The sequence below is a fragment of the Planococcus citri genome, chromosome 3 (assembly GCF_950023065.1).
Source record: "Planococcus citri chromosome 3, ihPlaCitr1.1, whole genome shotgun sequence".
In the NCBI taxonomy this organism is placed as follows: Eukaryota; Metazoa; Arthropoda; class Insecta; order Hemiptera; family Pseudococcidae; genus Planococcus; species Planococcus citri.
Window position 1 is genome coordinate 47488969 of NC_088679.1, and position 17464 is coordinate 47506432.

Genomic DNA, 17464 nt, shown 5'->3' on the forward strand with positions numbered 1-17464 from the left:
TGAAAACAAAATCAATCAAACATCAGATAATCCGTTTTCAAATATTCCGATGCAACAAACGACGATTTTTTACAATGGAGATGAGATAACAAATTAACAATGCCTAACAATAAGAATAAAATGGAATGACGACAAACCTGCGACAACGTATGACGTAATCAGATAACACATACCGGCTAGTTCATGATTGGTCGGATTTCGAATCAAGTTGTGGAAGTTATAACGTGCTCGAATTGCGTTGCCTATTGTTCGAATTTCGTCTCGTTCTTGTAAGAGTGTTTTGAGTTTCTTCTTCAGTCGTTTTCCTTTCGATCAGTGTCACTTATTAGTAATAGTAATTGATCTGCATAAATTTTTATATCTTGTTTGTTACTTTTCATGTTTTATTTTAAAAGTTGACAGTTCAGTTCAACGAATAATGTGTTTACAAAACATTTGTTGTCTTACGAGAATGCATTGTCGGTGTTAATCTTGAAGTCCAACTTTGAAAATCACCTGACTTTTATCCGTAATCGCTTATCGGAGTAGCTGATTCACCAAGATGAAGGTAAACATTAAACTTTCGTGTATCTTATCGATATTTACGGAAACAAGTGTCATGAGTTTGTCTGTTGAAGTTTTGAAGCTCATAATTTTTCAAAATATTAGTAATTTGGTGCTTAATAGGTATACGTGTGTTTTGATTTCATTTTAGATTGACGTTAATGCAACGCTCACGCCGATGCCTTCGGATGTAATGATACCCGTTTTTGCGCCTAAGCCGAAATTATATTTAAAACCAACGGATCAAATAGATACATGGCTAGATACTCAAGGATTTTATCGTAAACATATTGCTCGCGATGCTTCCAGCTTATTTCGATGTGTTTCCGAACAAGTAAGTGTTTTATTGTGTTATGGTAAATTCGGAACGCCATGTTAATGAATTGTTTGTGTTTAGATTTTCTTAACTCAAGTTCATCATCTTACCGTTCGAAAGCATTGTATTCAATTCGCCTTGAATCAGCCAGAAGTTTTTAAACAGGTAAACTACTTAATCGGTCACTTCTTCATGAGTCTTCGAACTACCTATCCAAGAAACTTATGCATTTTACTTATGTTTTTCACAGCTGACTAATATTCCTATAAAAGATTATCTGGATCGCTTGCATAATCATGTACGGGGATGGGGTAACGCTCTAGATATGGAAATCATTTCGCGATTGTATCGGTAAGTGTCGATTCATTTCACAATAATTTTTTATCCGAGAATTATCTGTATAAATGCTGATACCTGTATCTAGTGTGGATTTTGCGATGTATAAAGAAATCGAAAAACCGTTAATCCATGTTACTTCGAATGGGAATAGCGCTTTTATTATGTTGAGTTTATCATATGACCATCATTACGACTCTGTCTATCCTAAGCAACGTATAACAAACGCAGCTATTTGTCAGTGTATGTATTTTATATTGAAAAGTAGTATATTGTATTTTCATATCATGTTTTATCTTACTATGATCGATGATCATTTCCTCTTCCAGCTATTTTATACGAAGTATTGTACAAAGAGGTATTTAAATTGGAAGAAGTAGATTTTGCTGTCAATAAAATGCTTCACGATAAAACTGCTCGTTATCAGTCGGATATTACTGCTGCTTTTTTCAGTACTGGGTAAAAAAAATACTCCTAATAATTTTTATTAGACACCTACTACAGCTACTACACTACATAGATGCTGTAAATTTCACCTTTTGTTTCTGTGTTTTAGGTTTCAAATGAGATTGGAAATGAGAGATAATTGTAAAAATGTTAAAGATTTGTTAAATTATGGCATTACTCCGTTTCCTTACAAAGTTGCCAAGTCCTTAGATCCGAATATTTACCGTAATGTCGAGTACGATACGTGGAATGAACAGAAAAAAAGTAAGGCTCGATCTTGATATCTTGAGTGTTTATCTACGTTTCTACCAACTAGGTACCTACTACCTACTTATATGTTCGCCTGGATATTTCACTTGTTATTTCGAACAGTTCGTCATAATGCGATGTACTGGAACAGCAGTGAACTACAAGAAGGTACCAAGTGTTGGGTTAATTTCAAAACTGAAAACGAAACAGTCAAAAGACATGGTTATATTCAAAAAATGTCTGCAAACAAAGGACCGGTTGAAGTATTTATTCAAGAATTGGGAGAAAAGTAATATCAAATTTTTGTGAACTTTGCTGTGATTATTTCTATGTTGACTAATTTTCTCGTGTTGATCGTATGTCTTCAGAGTAACCGTACCTTACGAAAGTTTGGAATTGATTCAAAATACCACAGATAATGTATACGATATGTTTAGTGCAATGAAAATCAGTTCCGCCGGTGAGCATACCTACTTTGATTGATTCGATCGATCGTTCTTGTAGTAAATTTTCAAAGTGAAATTCTTCCCATTAGGTAAACTCGAAGTTGATGGTGGCAAACCGCCGTATTCAATGACGGAAGAAAATATCGATAATTCGAACAAAATGACAGATCGTTATCAATCCAATTGTGTGTCGTCAAAGTAAGTTTTGTTAAAGTGAAAATTTCAGAATGTGATCAAATTACGCGCATATTTTGTATATCAACTTTCATTAATTTCAGTCCTGAGTTATGTAATGTTCAATACATGCATCCGCCTTCAGCAACTGTCCCTACAACTTGCTACGCTTGCATCTCGTCTCATTGCTACCCTTCAAATGTAAGTGCTTCAGTGGCCGTGTGTGTATTTGTGATCAACAGGTAATGAGTTATTAATTGACTATAATTGTGAATTAGACCGATATGAAACCGATGCAGCACCCCAATCCTGTCGAAGAGCATCCCAAGTACAATCAGACTACGCAATATGCGAATAAAATTACGAACACCGCAGAGCAACCGATACCAGTCGTTCAATATCCTATGCCTGTGTATTCAGTAATACCGCAAGATGTTGACGTTCAATCGGTTCCGAAACAGACTTCAAATCCTAGTGAACCAAATGGTAATTAATTGGATGAAATTGATGTAATATTCAAATTGAAGCATTACGCGTATCGATGTTCTTTCTAATTTTATTTCAGATGTCGCTAATACCTACCGTGTATTTTGCAACAGTGACACTGATGTGAGCATTAAATCTCATTTTTGGTTTATGCAAATTATTTGCTTCAAATTGTACTTACTATAAATATTTATGTTTATAGCAATATTATCGATGTGGATATCCCGCTGTTCCTTATTATTTCATTTCGCCGAATTATGTTTATCCTTTGAACGCAGAACCGTCAGCTGGCATTTCGCAAAACGCTGGTATGTATACTACACGTATATTTGAAGATAGCTTGATTTGTTCTGTTCTTTGAATTTCGATGTATAATTTTTTTTCAGATGTGCAAAGAATACAATTTTCACCGCCGGTTGTCAGTCAACACCAGAACGAATTAGTTTATGCCATGCCTTTAAATGCTTCGCCGAATTCAAAAGTTGACGTCCCTGTGTACTCTCCTGTGATAACCTATCCTAATGTATCAACACTCAAGAAACCATTATCACGAAACAACAGTACGTCCAATACATATTATACGATCTTTTTACTTGAATTTGGTGAATCGTGTACATAATTGAAAAATCATAGCTAAGTATTTGTTTCAATAATTTCTAAAATAATTCTTTTTTTTCAAATTCTAATTGCAGATACCAACAATACAGCAAACCCTACAGAGTCTCCGCCTTATCGACCGCAAAAGGAGATGATCTATTTCAAAGAACCACCTCCAGTGAATACGAACGCTGTTAATATTCCTAATATTCCTCCGACAAATATACCTACGAATATTTATCCGTATTATGGCAATCCATATCCGTCGATTACGCCTCCATTATTTTACCATCCGATCGATTACAATAGTTCTTGCTACCCAGCGTATTCAGAAGTGCCAGCATATCCTGAAAACATCACATCGCCTACTTATCATGTACCTCAAATAGTTCCTGTAGCTTACCCGGAAGATATATATCAGCAAAATCGTCAAATTATTTGTCAACCTATGCTGCCACCGAATCATAACTAATGTTTGCTGTATTACTAATTCACGTTGTGCTAATTTAAGGGTTAGTTATTAAATTAGGCATTATTTGATTTCGATCGTAATTTCTAAAACCATGCGAGACGTAGGTATTTTTTATTTTAAAAAGAAATAATTCTCTGAGTTATTTTTTTATTATTATTATGTATCTTGACAATGTTATTATTATCCCGAACATCATTGCATAGTGCATTTTGAATCGAAGAAGGCGTTTCTTTTTTTTTTCAAGTTTAGTTTTTATTTGATACTTTTAATAATTAATTAAAATCGGCACATTGAACTTCCCCCATGAAATTATCAACTCCTTAATGTAATGTATTGTAAGACGTTTTGTTATTTTACTCAAGTAGGTAATTTTTTTGTTGATGTTTTTCTTTTTTCTTTTTCTTATTCTTTTCTTTTTTCTTTTTTTTTTCAAGACTGAGTTGTTTTCTTATTTTTAATAACTTTTGCTGAAATGGTCTTTCATTTAGAAATATTTATTTTTTGTTTCATTATTATTATTTTACTACGTTATGTATTGTTGAGTCGAAGTTTTAGTTTTCCATTTTGAACCAATATGATTAAACATTGGTCGCTTGAATGATGTACTCGTATTAACTTTTGAACTTTTGTGACCATTATAGGTTTTAACTTTGTGATAATGGTTCTGGCTATAAAAGAAGATGAAAGTTTTGTTTTTGTAAGTTTTAATTTTTAATTTTTAAATAAAATTGTTTTACGTTGGCCTATAAACAAAATACTTATTATTTAATTTTAAAAAAATATAATAGGTATAAATTAATAAAATTGAATAAAGTGAGAAGGAAATCAAGTAGGTATACAAAATATACAAACTAACTAACAATCTACATTATACCACCAATCGCACACTAATAATTCTTGACTAAATAAGGTACCATTTGGACATAACATAGGTTCTCCAGCACCATCTCCATTACAAATGTAGAATACCTGTAAGAGTAAATAATTTTTTTCTTTAGTGAGTATGGGTAGTAGTAGTAGTTAGTAGGTTAGGTACTTTGATTTGAAGAAGTACATTGTAAGAGACTTTCAATTATTTATTCGTGTAATAATTATCGTAAATGCTTTCATTTAGAAAAGATGGTTTATAAATTTGAAATTCTGGTTCAAAAAATTATTATCATCGTACCTGACATCGGCTTGTAACGTCTGCGAAATAACCTTCTAGTCCGCGACACGAGAAACGACGCTTCGACAGTAGAAATTGATCAAAAACTGGATAATCTTTTCCGGCAACTCCGGGAATGACTTGACCGTCTGTAAAACGTAATTATATAATTATAACTTTTATATGTAGTTAGTTTGTAAAAATCAATTCCAATGTAAAAACATTCTTAATTTTTTTTTTCAATAGTATTTGGAATAATTTGGCAAATGCAACTTCCCGACTTCACTTTAAAAGGATCCAGAATCATGAAAGATCAACTCAAAAGATAAGAGTGAATTAGGTAGGAACAGCTACACTTATCAGAATTTATGATAAAATAATACAACTACGTAGGCATTTACCATTTTGCACCGCATTGAATTCCTGTTCAGAAGGTATATCGGAAAAATATTTAGATTCGGCTAAATCCAATCCTTTGAAATTTTCTGTTTTGTCTGTTGGAATCGTAGTTGTTCGATTACTGACCAATCTCGGAATTGGTGTCGTAGTACGTAACTCCGGTGCTAAATTGGAAGTTGTTTGCTGGTAATTCTGATGTGATTGTTGATTGTAATTTTGAAATGGCTGCAGAAATTCGATTTGTTGCAAATTTTGAGAACGTGGACTTATACTTGACAAAGGAGGTTGAGTTTGCTGATATTGTTGAGAAATTTGTTGTTGAGGCTGCGATTGCGGATAATTTGTTTGTTGATATTGCTGCGAGTAATTTGGTTGCTGAGGTTGCGATTTAGGATAATTGATTTGCTGTGGAGAATGATGAGATTGCTGGTTTTGCACTGCTTTATGCTGATGCTGTAATGCCGACTGTTGAGGAACTCGCTCTGTGGATAGAGATTGTTGATAATTTGTTGCCTGAAGAGTGCGATCTGAGGGCCGGGTTTGTTGATAGTTTGGTTGCTGAGATTGAACAGGTTCGTAATTTGTTTGTCGAGATCGAGCTGTCTGATGATTTACTTGTTGAGGCTGAGATTGTTGATGACTTATTTGCTGACTAGGACGATCTAAAGATTGCTGTTGTTGGTAATTCTGCTGAGGAGGTTGAGGTTGTTGATAATTTATTTGATGACTAGGACGATCCAGAGATTGCTGTTGTTGATAATTCTGTTGAGCAGGCTGAGGTTGTTGATAATTGATTTGCTGACTAGGATGGTCTAAAGTTTGTAGTTGTTGATAATTCTGCTGAGAAGGCTGAGATTGTTGATAATTTACTGGATGGGTAGTTTCTTGCCCTGGTTGATACTGTTGGTAGTTTATTGGTTGTGAAACTTGTGGTTGTGTAGGTGTTTGTTGGAAATTTGGCGATCGTTGCACGGATGGAGGTTCGACCTGCTTGTATGTGTCGATCGGAACGAATTGGTTTTCAAATTGTTGTGAATTGCGCTGTTGGTAAGTTGTCATATTTATAACCTGCATTCCAGCATTTGCAACTTCGAAAGAAACTAAATTATTTATACGGTTGTCTCTGCTAGGGTAAGTGGTAGTATGATTGTGAAATGGTATAGGTGTGGTATGATATTGGATTGGTGTTGGCTGAACAACAATCGGTCTGTATTCTAATTTATGCTGATTTTTCAGGGTTTCTGCTGCAGTACGAGAAGCAGAGAATGCACGATCGTCATTATTGGGTTTATATTTAATTTTCGGTACTGGAGTCGTCGATGTGACCTCGTAATTAGATATGATTTCATTACCGCTGTCGGAATAATAAACAGTATGTTTGAATTTAGTTGACCCTCTGTTGGTACTATTAGGAGACCATTCTATATTTTTTGATTTTTTTATTGGCTCTCTCTGAATAGGTGCCGAAGTTACCGAATTGATGGAATTCGTAAATCTAGTGTCGACCAAAGGCGGCAGCAGATGTCTCACCGGAGGTGGTATTTTCTTCTCGGTTCGACTCACGAATTTTTCCAAGCCATCGTTGCGACTTTTATAGTAAGTCGTTTCTTTTGGAATAAGATTTTCGTGAAAATCCGGTGGCACTAAAAATTGAACGGGTTTGTTCAACTCGACTCTGGTACTATGTTTCTTATACGAATGATCAGGTCTACGCTGATTCCACGCTTTATATTTATTACGTCTTCGTTTTCTGCGTTTTCGTTTTAAGCTACTGGCAATATCGGAATTTTGATATTCTCCGGAAGCATTTTCCGCGGTTGTACAATTTATGCTGGAGATATCCAATGCTATTTCCGTGGTGATATTGGGCGTGATTGGAGATATTTTAATCCAAGTTATATTTGAATCCTGTTTAGTTTCATTATGCGAAAGTGTCAAATTTGTCGGTTTATTCGAAAGATCTTGGGCGAAAGTTGAATAGATGGTGATTAATAATAATTGTACGGTGAAAATTGTACCTGAAACAAAACACGTTTTATCTTAAGTAACTTCTTATTCACATTTTTTGAAAAAAAAAACAAAAACAAAAAACTAGAATATGAATTTATGAAGTATTGCATATAAGTAAATCTAGATGTAGGTAGATAGATAGGTATGAAATGATTCTTGTCTAGACTTATACATATCTATCTCCAGTATAGGTACCTACTTAAACAGAAATACACATACGTTGATACGAGTACCAGTACCTAACTTGTTGAAGAATTAAGAATTAAGGCTTAAGTAGATACCTGCAATAAAATTACAATTAAGTAAGTAAATTTCCAATCTAGGTATTTTTGATAGATAAGTTACCTATAAAAAATATCAAATGAGGTACAGTACCTACATGTACGAACTTGAGAACGAAACCTTCGCGTGTACTTTTATATTAGGTACCCAGGGGCGGATGGGCCATAAGGGGAACCGGGAAAAATCCCGGTAAAAATTGGATTTCGGCGCCAATTTTTACGCTGATTTTGACTCGAATTCGGCGCCGCAGCAGCACCGAAAGTGTACCTACCTCTGATGAAAGAAAAACATTATTTTTTACTTCTTGAAATACAAAATTTCAAAAGCTTTTGCCCTCGCTTCGCTCGGGCTTGTTTTATTTTGTTTTTCAACATCAAGATGAAAATTTCCCCAAAAAAATCAAGTTTAAAGCCGAAAAATAAACTCTTCATCCTCACATTGAAAAAACATCGTGTTTATGCCTCTCCTCTAAATACAAATTTGCAAGAGCTTTCGCCCTCGCTTGAGCTTGTTCTCTTTTCTTTTTCAAAATGAACTTCCTAAAAAACCATCATTCTATTTCTAAAATTTAAAAAAACAAAAAAAAAACTATGTACTTGCATTTAAAAAACCTCGTTTTTAGGCATCTCGAAATGAAAATTTTCAAAAGCTTTCGCCTTCGCTCCATTCTGGCAAATTGTTCACCGTTTCATGCCCATTTTATTCAACTTATTTGGCTCAATTTAGGGTAGGTGCAAGTAGGTACATCATTTTTTAGTTATTAAACTCTAAATTTTTCAAAATTTTGTTTATCCTTTTACGAATACATAACTACTTAAGTTGACTTAATTCAGCATACAAATTCTAATTTAATTTAGTACCTAAATAAATCTAAACACTCATTCCAATTTCGTCAAATTGTTCAATTTAAAAAAAAAGATCAGCAACTTTTTTGTTTTTGCCCACCTCAAAATGACAACATTGGCTAAAATATTCAAGGTAAAAAAATTCAAAAAAAAGTACACTTGATTTTTTTCTTTGTCACAACCCCCCTCCCCCAATCTTCACCCCCCCCCCAAACTGGCGTCGCACCGGCACCAGCGCCAAATCCCGGTAACTTTAAAGTGCCCCATCCGCCCCTGTAGGTACCCATTTGTTATTAATTATTATCCAGTGGCGTAGCCAGAGCGTATCTGGAGGGGGGGGGGGGGGGTTGGCTGTTGGAGAAAGGTCCAATTTTTTTCCATGGTGAGAGAAAAAACAATTAGCCCGAGCGTGGCGAGGGCAAAAGCTTTTGAAAAGTATGATTTTGATATGTAAAAGAACAATATTTTTTATAGGAGGAGATTCATTATTTTATGCTTCAGAATTTCAGATTTTGAACGATATTTTTTTTAGAAATTTCCGGTCTGGAAAAGAAAAGCAAAAAGGCTTAAACAAAGTGAGGGTAAAAGCTCTCCAAATATCGTGTTTTGAGAAGTAAAATACATTTTTTTTAAATTTTACAAGAAGTCAATTTCGTAATTTCATTCCACATTTTCAAGAGTTAAGTAGCTCTACCTTGAACAGGTGCAGAAATTTAGAAATAGAAAAACTGTAGGTATTCAGCTCGAGCAAAGTCATAGCAAAATATTTCAAAAATGTGCTATCAAGTTCCAAAAAAGTCGGTAAATAAGTCTCTTTCTTAAGACTGAAAATTTTAAAATAGGTAGCTATGAATAGCTAAAATAAACAAAAAACGTAACATTTGAGAATTTAAGTAGCCAGAAGATATGAATGTGATACGAATTGATCGTGGTTCATATAGCTATTGACTTATTGTTACCTATTTTATTCATTACTGTTCCCACCTAAATGGTTTGTCGTAATATTATGCATGTGCAATGAAGAAATTTTAATCGTCAAATTTTAGCAGCGATCCTGCGCCCATGGGGGGTCTCGACCCCTAACCCCCTGGCTACGCCTCTGGTATTATCAATCACGAAGGTGTTAAAATTTCAAAACTTATTTTAACATGTAGGTAGGTATATCAATTCTTATATTTTTAAAATCAAGTAGGTACCCACCTAATAGTAGGCATTTATGTAAACAAACAACCAGAAAATTCACCTTTTTAACTGATGATTTTTACAACAAGGAAGATGGACGCGGAGATTGGTTTTTGGTTTTGATTAATATTCATCACTCAATGTAGTAAAGCCACAACCCCTGACCAAAACCAAAGATACAAAAAAATTGATTATGAAGCTTGAATAAGGTACCTACTTAAATGTCAATTTTGATTCTTTCTTTCCATGAAAATCAACTCATCGTGAAAAAATGATCATATTAAATACATATTATAGGTACCTAATATAAGTTTGGTAAAAAAAAAGCTTTTTGATATCTACCTACGAGTATCTGTGTCGTACAACTACAAGACGTTAAATAATTTAAATTTTGCCTTTCATAATGTGATTTATCTTCAACTTAACTAAGGTAAAGGTGGTGTTTTCTTTTTTTGATTTTTTGAAGAAAAAAATGAACAAATATCGTTTACAAGTTTCCACAGCCATATTTACCTACATAATTAAATACCTTGTAAAATTCGGTACTAATACACCAAAACATTCTGTAGGGAAAATGTCTATAGGTTACGTGAAATACAGCAAGGTAAAAGCCCGCAGATTAATTTTCATTGATAGCAATGTTGTGGATTTTACCATAGAAACGTGCATTGCTCCTTAAATATACGAAAATATTTCCGGAAACGTTACTAGGAATTATTTTTACTCACCTTGGCACATTTGGGTTTGTAAAATTAACGAATACAAGGTATCGAAAACAAATAACGAATTTAACACCTTACGCACTCGAACCAACACTACTTAATAAGAATATATTCACGTTTAAAAACTCGAGAAAATAAGTTCATTTTCGTAGTTATAAATTTGATAGATGTTTATTTTTTTCAAAAAATTTTATAATTATGCAGTAAAATTGTATTTTCCGAAATAAAGAACCACATTTTCGATCGGCATACCTACTAGGTATGTATATTGAACGAAACACAATGTTTCCAGCCACCGTCCGAATAAAGTTATGTAAACAGATCAAGATAAAATGCGTAAGTGAAGAGGCTCCGATGATGGTAATTGTTGCTGAAATAGGTGAAGGAGAAAAATGATGAAATGAATGGTAGTTTTATTAAAGTCTGATGCTAATGTATCCCTACGTGTAATTATTCTACTATTGTTTTCACGCTAAATTTCTCACTAATCCGGTCGAATAATTGTGAGAGGCGATCGACGAGAAGACCACTCTTGGATGCGTTGGTTGGACGCAGTTGAATTAAAAATGCATGCTGTTTAATAGGTACCTAGAACTATCCAGGCCCTACCTAGACCTTTAATCTCGCAAGCTTATTAGAAAAATATTGTCATTGTTGAATTTTTCACTCGAGAGTAATGGATTTCATGCGGTTTGCATTACGCGTGTAAAGTGGTGTCAAATCGTTTAGAATGGAAAAATATGTTGAGAGAAAAATGGGTTATGATTGATGTTATGATAAACATCGCACCTCGATGAGAATTTCTTACAGCGTTACAGGAAGACTTGTCTAGATTTTACCGATATTACGCAAAACAACAGAATTATAGAATTTCTAAAGTAAGAGCAGTTTGTAAGAATAGTGCTAGGTACTCGTGTAGGTACCTAGAACATCAAGCTGGTCATGAATTTTTTCAATTGGTACCTACGTTGGGTGTTCCGAAAATGAATAGGTAGCTGCATGTTCACCAATTACGTTCAATTTTTTCTTAAATATGTATGCCTACTTGTATTCGCTGTTTAGAAAGATATTTTTCCCACGAGATGTCATTTTGATTGACCAGTGTATAGGAAATGGTACAAGTGCACGGAATAGAGCGATGGAATTTTCAAACCAATAGTAAGTAGGTAATTTTACACATTACTAATATTTTACTGTATGAATGTTAATTGGTACCCGTAACATTTGCCCGTGAATTTTGAATAAATACTTGGAAATAGTTCCAAGAATCTCATGAGTCATAATCATTAAGTTTTCTTCGCTTGCAGACGGTAGGTAGAGGTACCTACCCCTAATATTGGTAAAATGAGAAATGGGTAAAGAAATGGGAAATTAAAATATCTGAAGGGGGTTATTTATTTAAGCATTGAACATTTTTGTTCAAATCGAGTTTCACATACTTAGCAAATTCAAGTTTTGGAAAATTCAACGTGGTAAGATTTCTCACTAATTCAACTTCACAGTTTTGAAAATGCTGAATCTCCTTCCATTTGCAAAGTAGGCAAAATTAGGTACCTAGGACTAGTACATATTTATTACAGCGATTTTGGTCAATCAATATTTTAAATACATAGGTACATCATCCACTTCTATCTCCTTTTTTTTAATGATTTAAAATATATCTATGTGCGCATCGAAATTTTGGTTTTTTCAGATTCCAGAGCTTCTCACCTCTCATTTTTTTTTCAAAATCACATCACATTCACATATTTTTTTGATTTTTTTTTCAAAAAGGGTGAGGAGCACAGAGAGATTTTATCGAGAAGATATTTGAACTCGTAGCCTTCAATTCAAGTGCCCAACAAACAAACGACCCGTCATCACTCACATGCCATTTTCGATACCTACCTATTTGGTATTTTAGTCAAGTTAATAGGTGAATAGTCCTTAAAGAGTTGGATCTAAGAACTAAATTGGAACTTTCAGAACTTTGCTACCCTAATAATCATTTCACTTTTCTCTCCTTCTCGTTTAAAATTTATAGATTTTGGGGTAATTTTTCGAATTTTTTAGGTAATACTGACTAGCCTGCAGCCTCCTTTAAAAATTTGCTTCTAAAGTTGACATTGGTGATACAAAATTGATAGGTGCCTCAGAAATGCCTCAAACTTAGATTTTGTTCCTGAAAGAGCACTTCATTCGCATTGAACTGCCAAATTTTTCAAGAGGCTCCAGGGTACCATACTCACAATATGTTTGTTTTGTATAGTGTCAATTTTCATTTGAAATCTTACTTTGGTAACCCTTCTGAAAAAAATGGTAATTACCATCAAAACTCAAAAGGCAAGTACCTATCTATGTATCTACCTACAGGGTGCCCAGAAATATCGAGTACCCCTAAAAAAGTTTTCTACTAAAATACTTTGGTTGGTCACAGTGAATGATAATAATGATAGCACATGATTGGTTGTTGGACTGGAGAGATAACATTCCACCAATCATATGCATCTATTTCACGTTGCCAACCTATACTTTTAATGAAAAACTTTCTTAGGGGTACTCGATATTTCTGGGCACCCTGTACTTTTCACCATTTTCAAAGCAAAAATTGAAAAATTTGGAGCTTTGGCAGCTCAGAATTTGCAATAAGCCAATAAGTTCGATGAGAGTGAATGAAATAGTTACTTAGGAAGATTCCCTTATCAGTACTAACCCCATTTGATTCTCTCTCGTCCAGTATGAAACAAATTCAACATTTTCACACACGTATGTAATCTAATTTCCCGCATCTCTTGGTGGTAACTTCACTTGGCAACATTTAAAAATTTGCAAAGTTGTCTCACCAAAAATAGGTTAGACGATAGGTACCTTACCTACTTACTGTACATGCGTAGTTAGCTACGACTTTTTTTTTTAGTAGAATTCCTCCTCCCTTCCCGTCCCTTCGCTTCCCTAAAAACCACATTCTTGTTCAAAATCTCAAAAGAAGAAAAAATCTAAAAATTCATTAAAATTTTGTTCCTTCCAATAATTTGACATCTAGAACACAGACGGGTACGACATGTCAATGCAAAACATTTCGGAATATCTACTTTTAAAATCAGTCAAGTTTACATAGGTATCTACCTACTTATTCACTAATCATTTTACATTTTTGACTATATTGATCAGTATTCTACTAAATCTACATTCAAAATCTCTCTCTCTAAAAAAAAGATGCAAAATTATGTCTTTTTAAAAATTTAACTGAATTAATCGTCAGCAATAAATTACGTAGGTATTTATGCGCTAATTGGGCGCTCAGGGAATAATGAAGTACACTTGATTACGCGCTTTATGGCTATGATTGAAGAACCGTTTCGCATATTAACACAATATTAATAAAAATTGACAGATTTTTTTAGATAAGTTTTACGTCACGTTCACAGTGACGCTTTAAATTTTCCAGCGTACTTATTGAATATGCTTCACTATGCGTAAACGAATTCTCAGGGCCTTGAATCTCGTAATTAAATTGTTAACTGGCTAGTGATTGTTCAACGAGGAACGTACGAATTAAATTTTTACCAGAGAAAAACTGTCTTGATTAAATTTAATCGATAAGCATCGCGTGTACATTTAGATGAGACTTTTAAAGGTTAGGTAGTAGGTATAAGTAGTTGTAAGTAATTGGTGAATGAAAAAGCAGTGATTTATGTCTGATGGAGTAAAATAAATTTTAGGTGTTTAGTATCTATTGTCCATGCTTTATATATTCGTATAGGTAGGTAATAAGTACTGTACACCCATGTATATACATACTTACTTAATAATTGTAGTATGTAATCCGGTTCACAAGTAGGTCAGTTTGATCGGTATATTCACGTAATGTCTGGTTGAGCGAAAAAACACCGACGATTTATACCTATTTGCAAAATATTTAAATTTTTATTTTAAACTATTCATTTCTTAATGGGTATTTGTACTTACTTATAGGTTTAGGTATACACTATGTAGTATCATACATATAGGTACCTACATAAGTACATACTATAACATAACAGCGTGAACTCTCAGGTGGAGGTTAAATTTTAAGCTACCTACCTACATTGATTCATATTATTGATTTATTTCAAATTAAAATTTTGATGATATAGGAATAGGTAGGTATTCTAATGATTATCAAAGTGATGAGAATGCCAGTTCATTTTTATAACGAGGTAATAGGTAAGCAAAGGTACACAATTCAAGCGGATCGTCGAGTACCTACACTTCGATTTTAATACGCATTCGGTACCTATACAGATACTGCACAGAATTAATCCAATTTGTACTTAGTATATATGTGCAATGAACTTGAAAATGGTAGTACTTTAATCCGCCGGTAGTACCGAATATAAAAAAGTTGAGCACTATCATATCACAAAAGATTAATATTTATCGTTATCGTAGTTATAATTTCGCTTCAGCGATAACATTAATTTTTTTCTGAAAAAAAATCTTGCTCGCAACACAATTATGTAAAACTATTGAATAGAACTTTTTCAAAAAAAAAATAGGTAGGTATACCTACGACAAAAAAAAGCGAAAAAGAAACGCTGATAAAATACGATTACGTAGGCGGACATTTTACTCGAGTTTTAATGTGGAACGTATGAATTGGATATACGCAAGTACATACGTATGTAAGTCGATGTTAATGACCTTAATTTAGGAATACCTACCTAGGGTAATGAAAATTTACGAGCGGTAATAAATAAGTAGGTAGGTACTTGAGTATTTGTAGGTAGGTATATAGCTTTTGATACGTCGTTCAGCTTATTTTTTAGGAATTGATTGATCTTTTCGTAACAGCGATTGGTCGAGTGAAAATTGCTCCGAGCTTTTCGTATGGTTTGACATTGCTGGAAAAAAAGATATAAAAGAAAGAATGAATTACTTTTCTAATTAGGTACCTATTATACTTCGTGACATTGGCATTGACCTCGTCGGTGATAATCATTAAGAAATTGATACGAAATAAAGCAACAGGTGCAGGTTCTGTATGGTGAATGCGGTTGGACTAACGTATTAATCCAACTTCAGCATTTCAACCTTTTATTTTATACGATCCGATGCATTGAAGTTTTGGGTCGTGAAATTAATGCTGAACTGCATTTTATTTGCGTTATCTCGCCTCCCTGTCCCTGCCATTGCTTTCTTCGATCATTAAACATGGGTTCGTATGCAAGGGCTATACGACTCTTCTCATTGTGTAGGTCTGGATTTGTGTTCACGGTGGTTTTTTGAAAAGTTATAGGCATAGGCTGGATTAAATGTTTCTTGTTTTAACTGGTATGATTTGATTAATCGTCCGGAAAATGCGGAGCGTTGTGTTCTTTTCATTCATTCTACATGATAGTTAGATTAGATATGTACCTACCGTGCATTTTTATCTTGCTTCTATGAAGCCAATCGATAATTAGGGTATAAATTTAATATTTAATTAAGTGAGTATAATTTGGAAATTAATTACCCAGCCTACGAGTAAATGTATGCGAAGTGGTATTGTAGGTACATATTTTTAGAGTACTTTTTGATGATTTTTTTTTCATTGTGGATGGACAATCACTTCTTTTAAAATTGATCAATTTGACATTAGTTTTGTGAAAACTTCGTCAAAATCCCTAAAATTGACAAAAGACATGACCGAATAGGAGGAGGGGTGGTGGTTGGGATCATAGTGTACCAGACTGAAATAGAAAAAACAAATTTCAAAAAATGCAGTTGGTTCTTTCGGTAGCCACGCCCCCATTACCTTTAATATTTAAAAAAATTTTTCCATCTACCCTCCATTTAGGGATTAATATTTTAAAGAAGCTCGGTCATTAAATGCAAAATGTGAAAATAATCGCTCGAGGTCATCAGCCAACGTTTGTATCAAACTAAAACGCAGGAAATTACCTCATTATCTTCATTATTTGAAAATTCCAGCTGCTAGGGGAAACAGCTTTTTGCGAATTGTACGATTTATACGTCCAAGTGATTACGTAGATACTATTGTGTACTTATACTTGTAGGGGCTATTTTCCAATTTTCGCTCAAAACATATCATAAATCATATATTCATTCATACCTTAGTGATGCAAAATTTCAAGTTCTATAGTTTGTTTTTCTGACAATAAAGACTTTTAATTTTTTTTTTTCAATGAATTTTCTTTTCACATTTCTGGCTCTCCAAGTATACAATGTTTTCTACGCTTCTGACTAACCCCGTAGTCCCCCCTCCCGTGTGATTTCGGTGGGGAATTTAATTTCGTAGGTATAATATTTCATTATCGTATTAGGTAGGTTAACTCCTAATGCATCTGTGATTCTAAGAATGTATGAGAAGAACTCGACACTCCTATAAGTAGGCAATTAATTTTCATTCATCATTGTTTCTTGACTCCATCATAGTGATATGATATGAATGCATAATATCAAAGTAAGAAAATTGAAATTTTTCAGCATTACTTACTATGTATGTAATGTATACCTCGGTTTCTAATGGTTACGAAGCAAGAGAGGTTTTCTGTTTTCCAGGAGGCAGAGGTGTTTTATTCAAATACAATAAAGGAAAGGTAGGTTAGATACTTACGATAGAGACAGAGGAACGTAGACAAGAAATATCAACGCTCTGCACCACCAATGATCTTGATGATAGATTCAAAAATGTAATTACAATTGAATTGCGACGCCATAGATAGAAAACCCAAATATAACAGCTGCCTAAGGTGTGTGACGCTCGCAGTTTATGCGTCGTAGAAAAGGTATAACTATAACATCAACTGTACATGTTCCCAAGTTACGTACCTCCACCTATAGGTACCTA

General features: G+C 33.9%; 2 protein-coding genes across 2 annotated transcripts; one reads left to right on the forward strand and one right to left on the reverse strand.

The window, feature by feature from the left end:
* The first annotated feature begins 168 nt into the window (after nt 1-168).
* LOC135839274 (putative bifunctional UDP-N-acetylglucosamine transferase and deubiquitinase ALG13) lies at nt 169-4161 on the forward strand. The gene is made up of 16 exons (XM_065355241.1): nt 169-547; nt 695-877; nt 941-1024; nt 1110-1210; nt 1284-1438; nt 1525-1654; nt 1752-1906; nt 2015-2180; nt 2260-2351; nt 2427-2535; nt 2616-2712; nt 2790-2997; nt 3077-3120; nt 3200-3305; nt 3384-3557; nt 3690-4161. The coding sequence occupies exons 1-16, from the start codon at nt 542-544 to the stop codon at nt 4064-4066; spliced, it is 2187 nt and encodes a 728-aa protein (XP_065211313.1). The 5' UTR covers nt 169-541; the 3' UTR covers nt 4067-4161.
* A 742-nt stretch (nt 4162-4903) lies between these two features.
* On the reverse strand, nt 4904-11046 carry LOC135839273 (putative mediator of RNA polymerase II transcription subunit 12). Its single transcript, XM_065355240.1, has 4 exons — nt 10660-11046; nt 5615-7630; nt 5235-5362; nt 4904-5035 (listed from the first exon to the last, which is right to left on the reverse strand). The coding sequence occupies exons 1-4, from the start codon at nt 10667-10669 to the stop codon at nt 4922-4924; spliced, it is 2268 nt and encodes a 755-aa protein (XP_065211312.1). The 5' UTR covers nt 10670-11046; the 3' UTR covers nt 4904-4921.
* Between the last annotated feature and the right edge of the window lie 6418 nt (nt 11047-17464).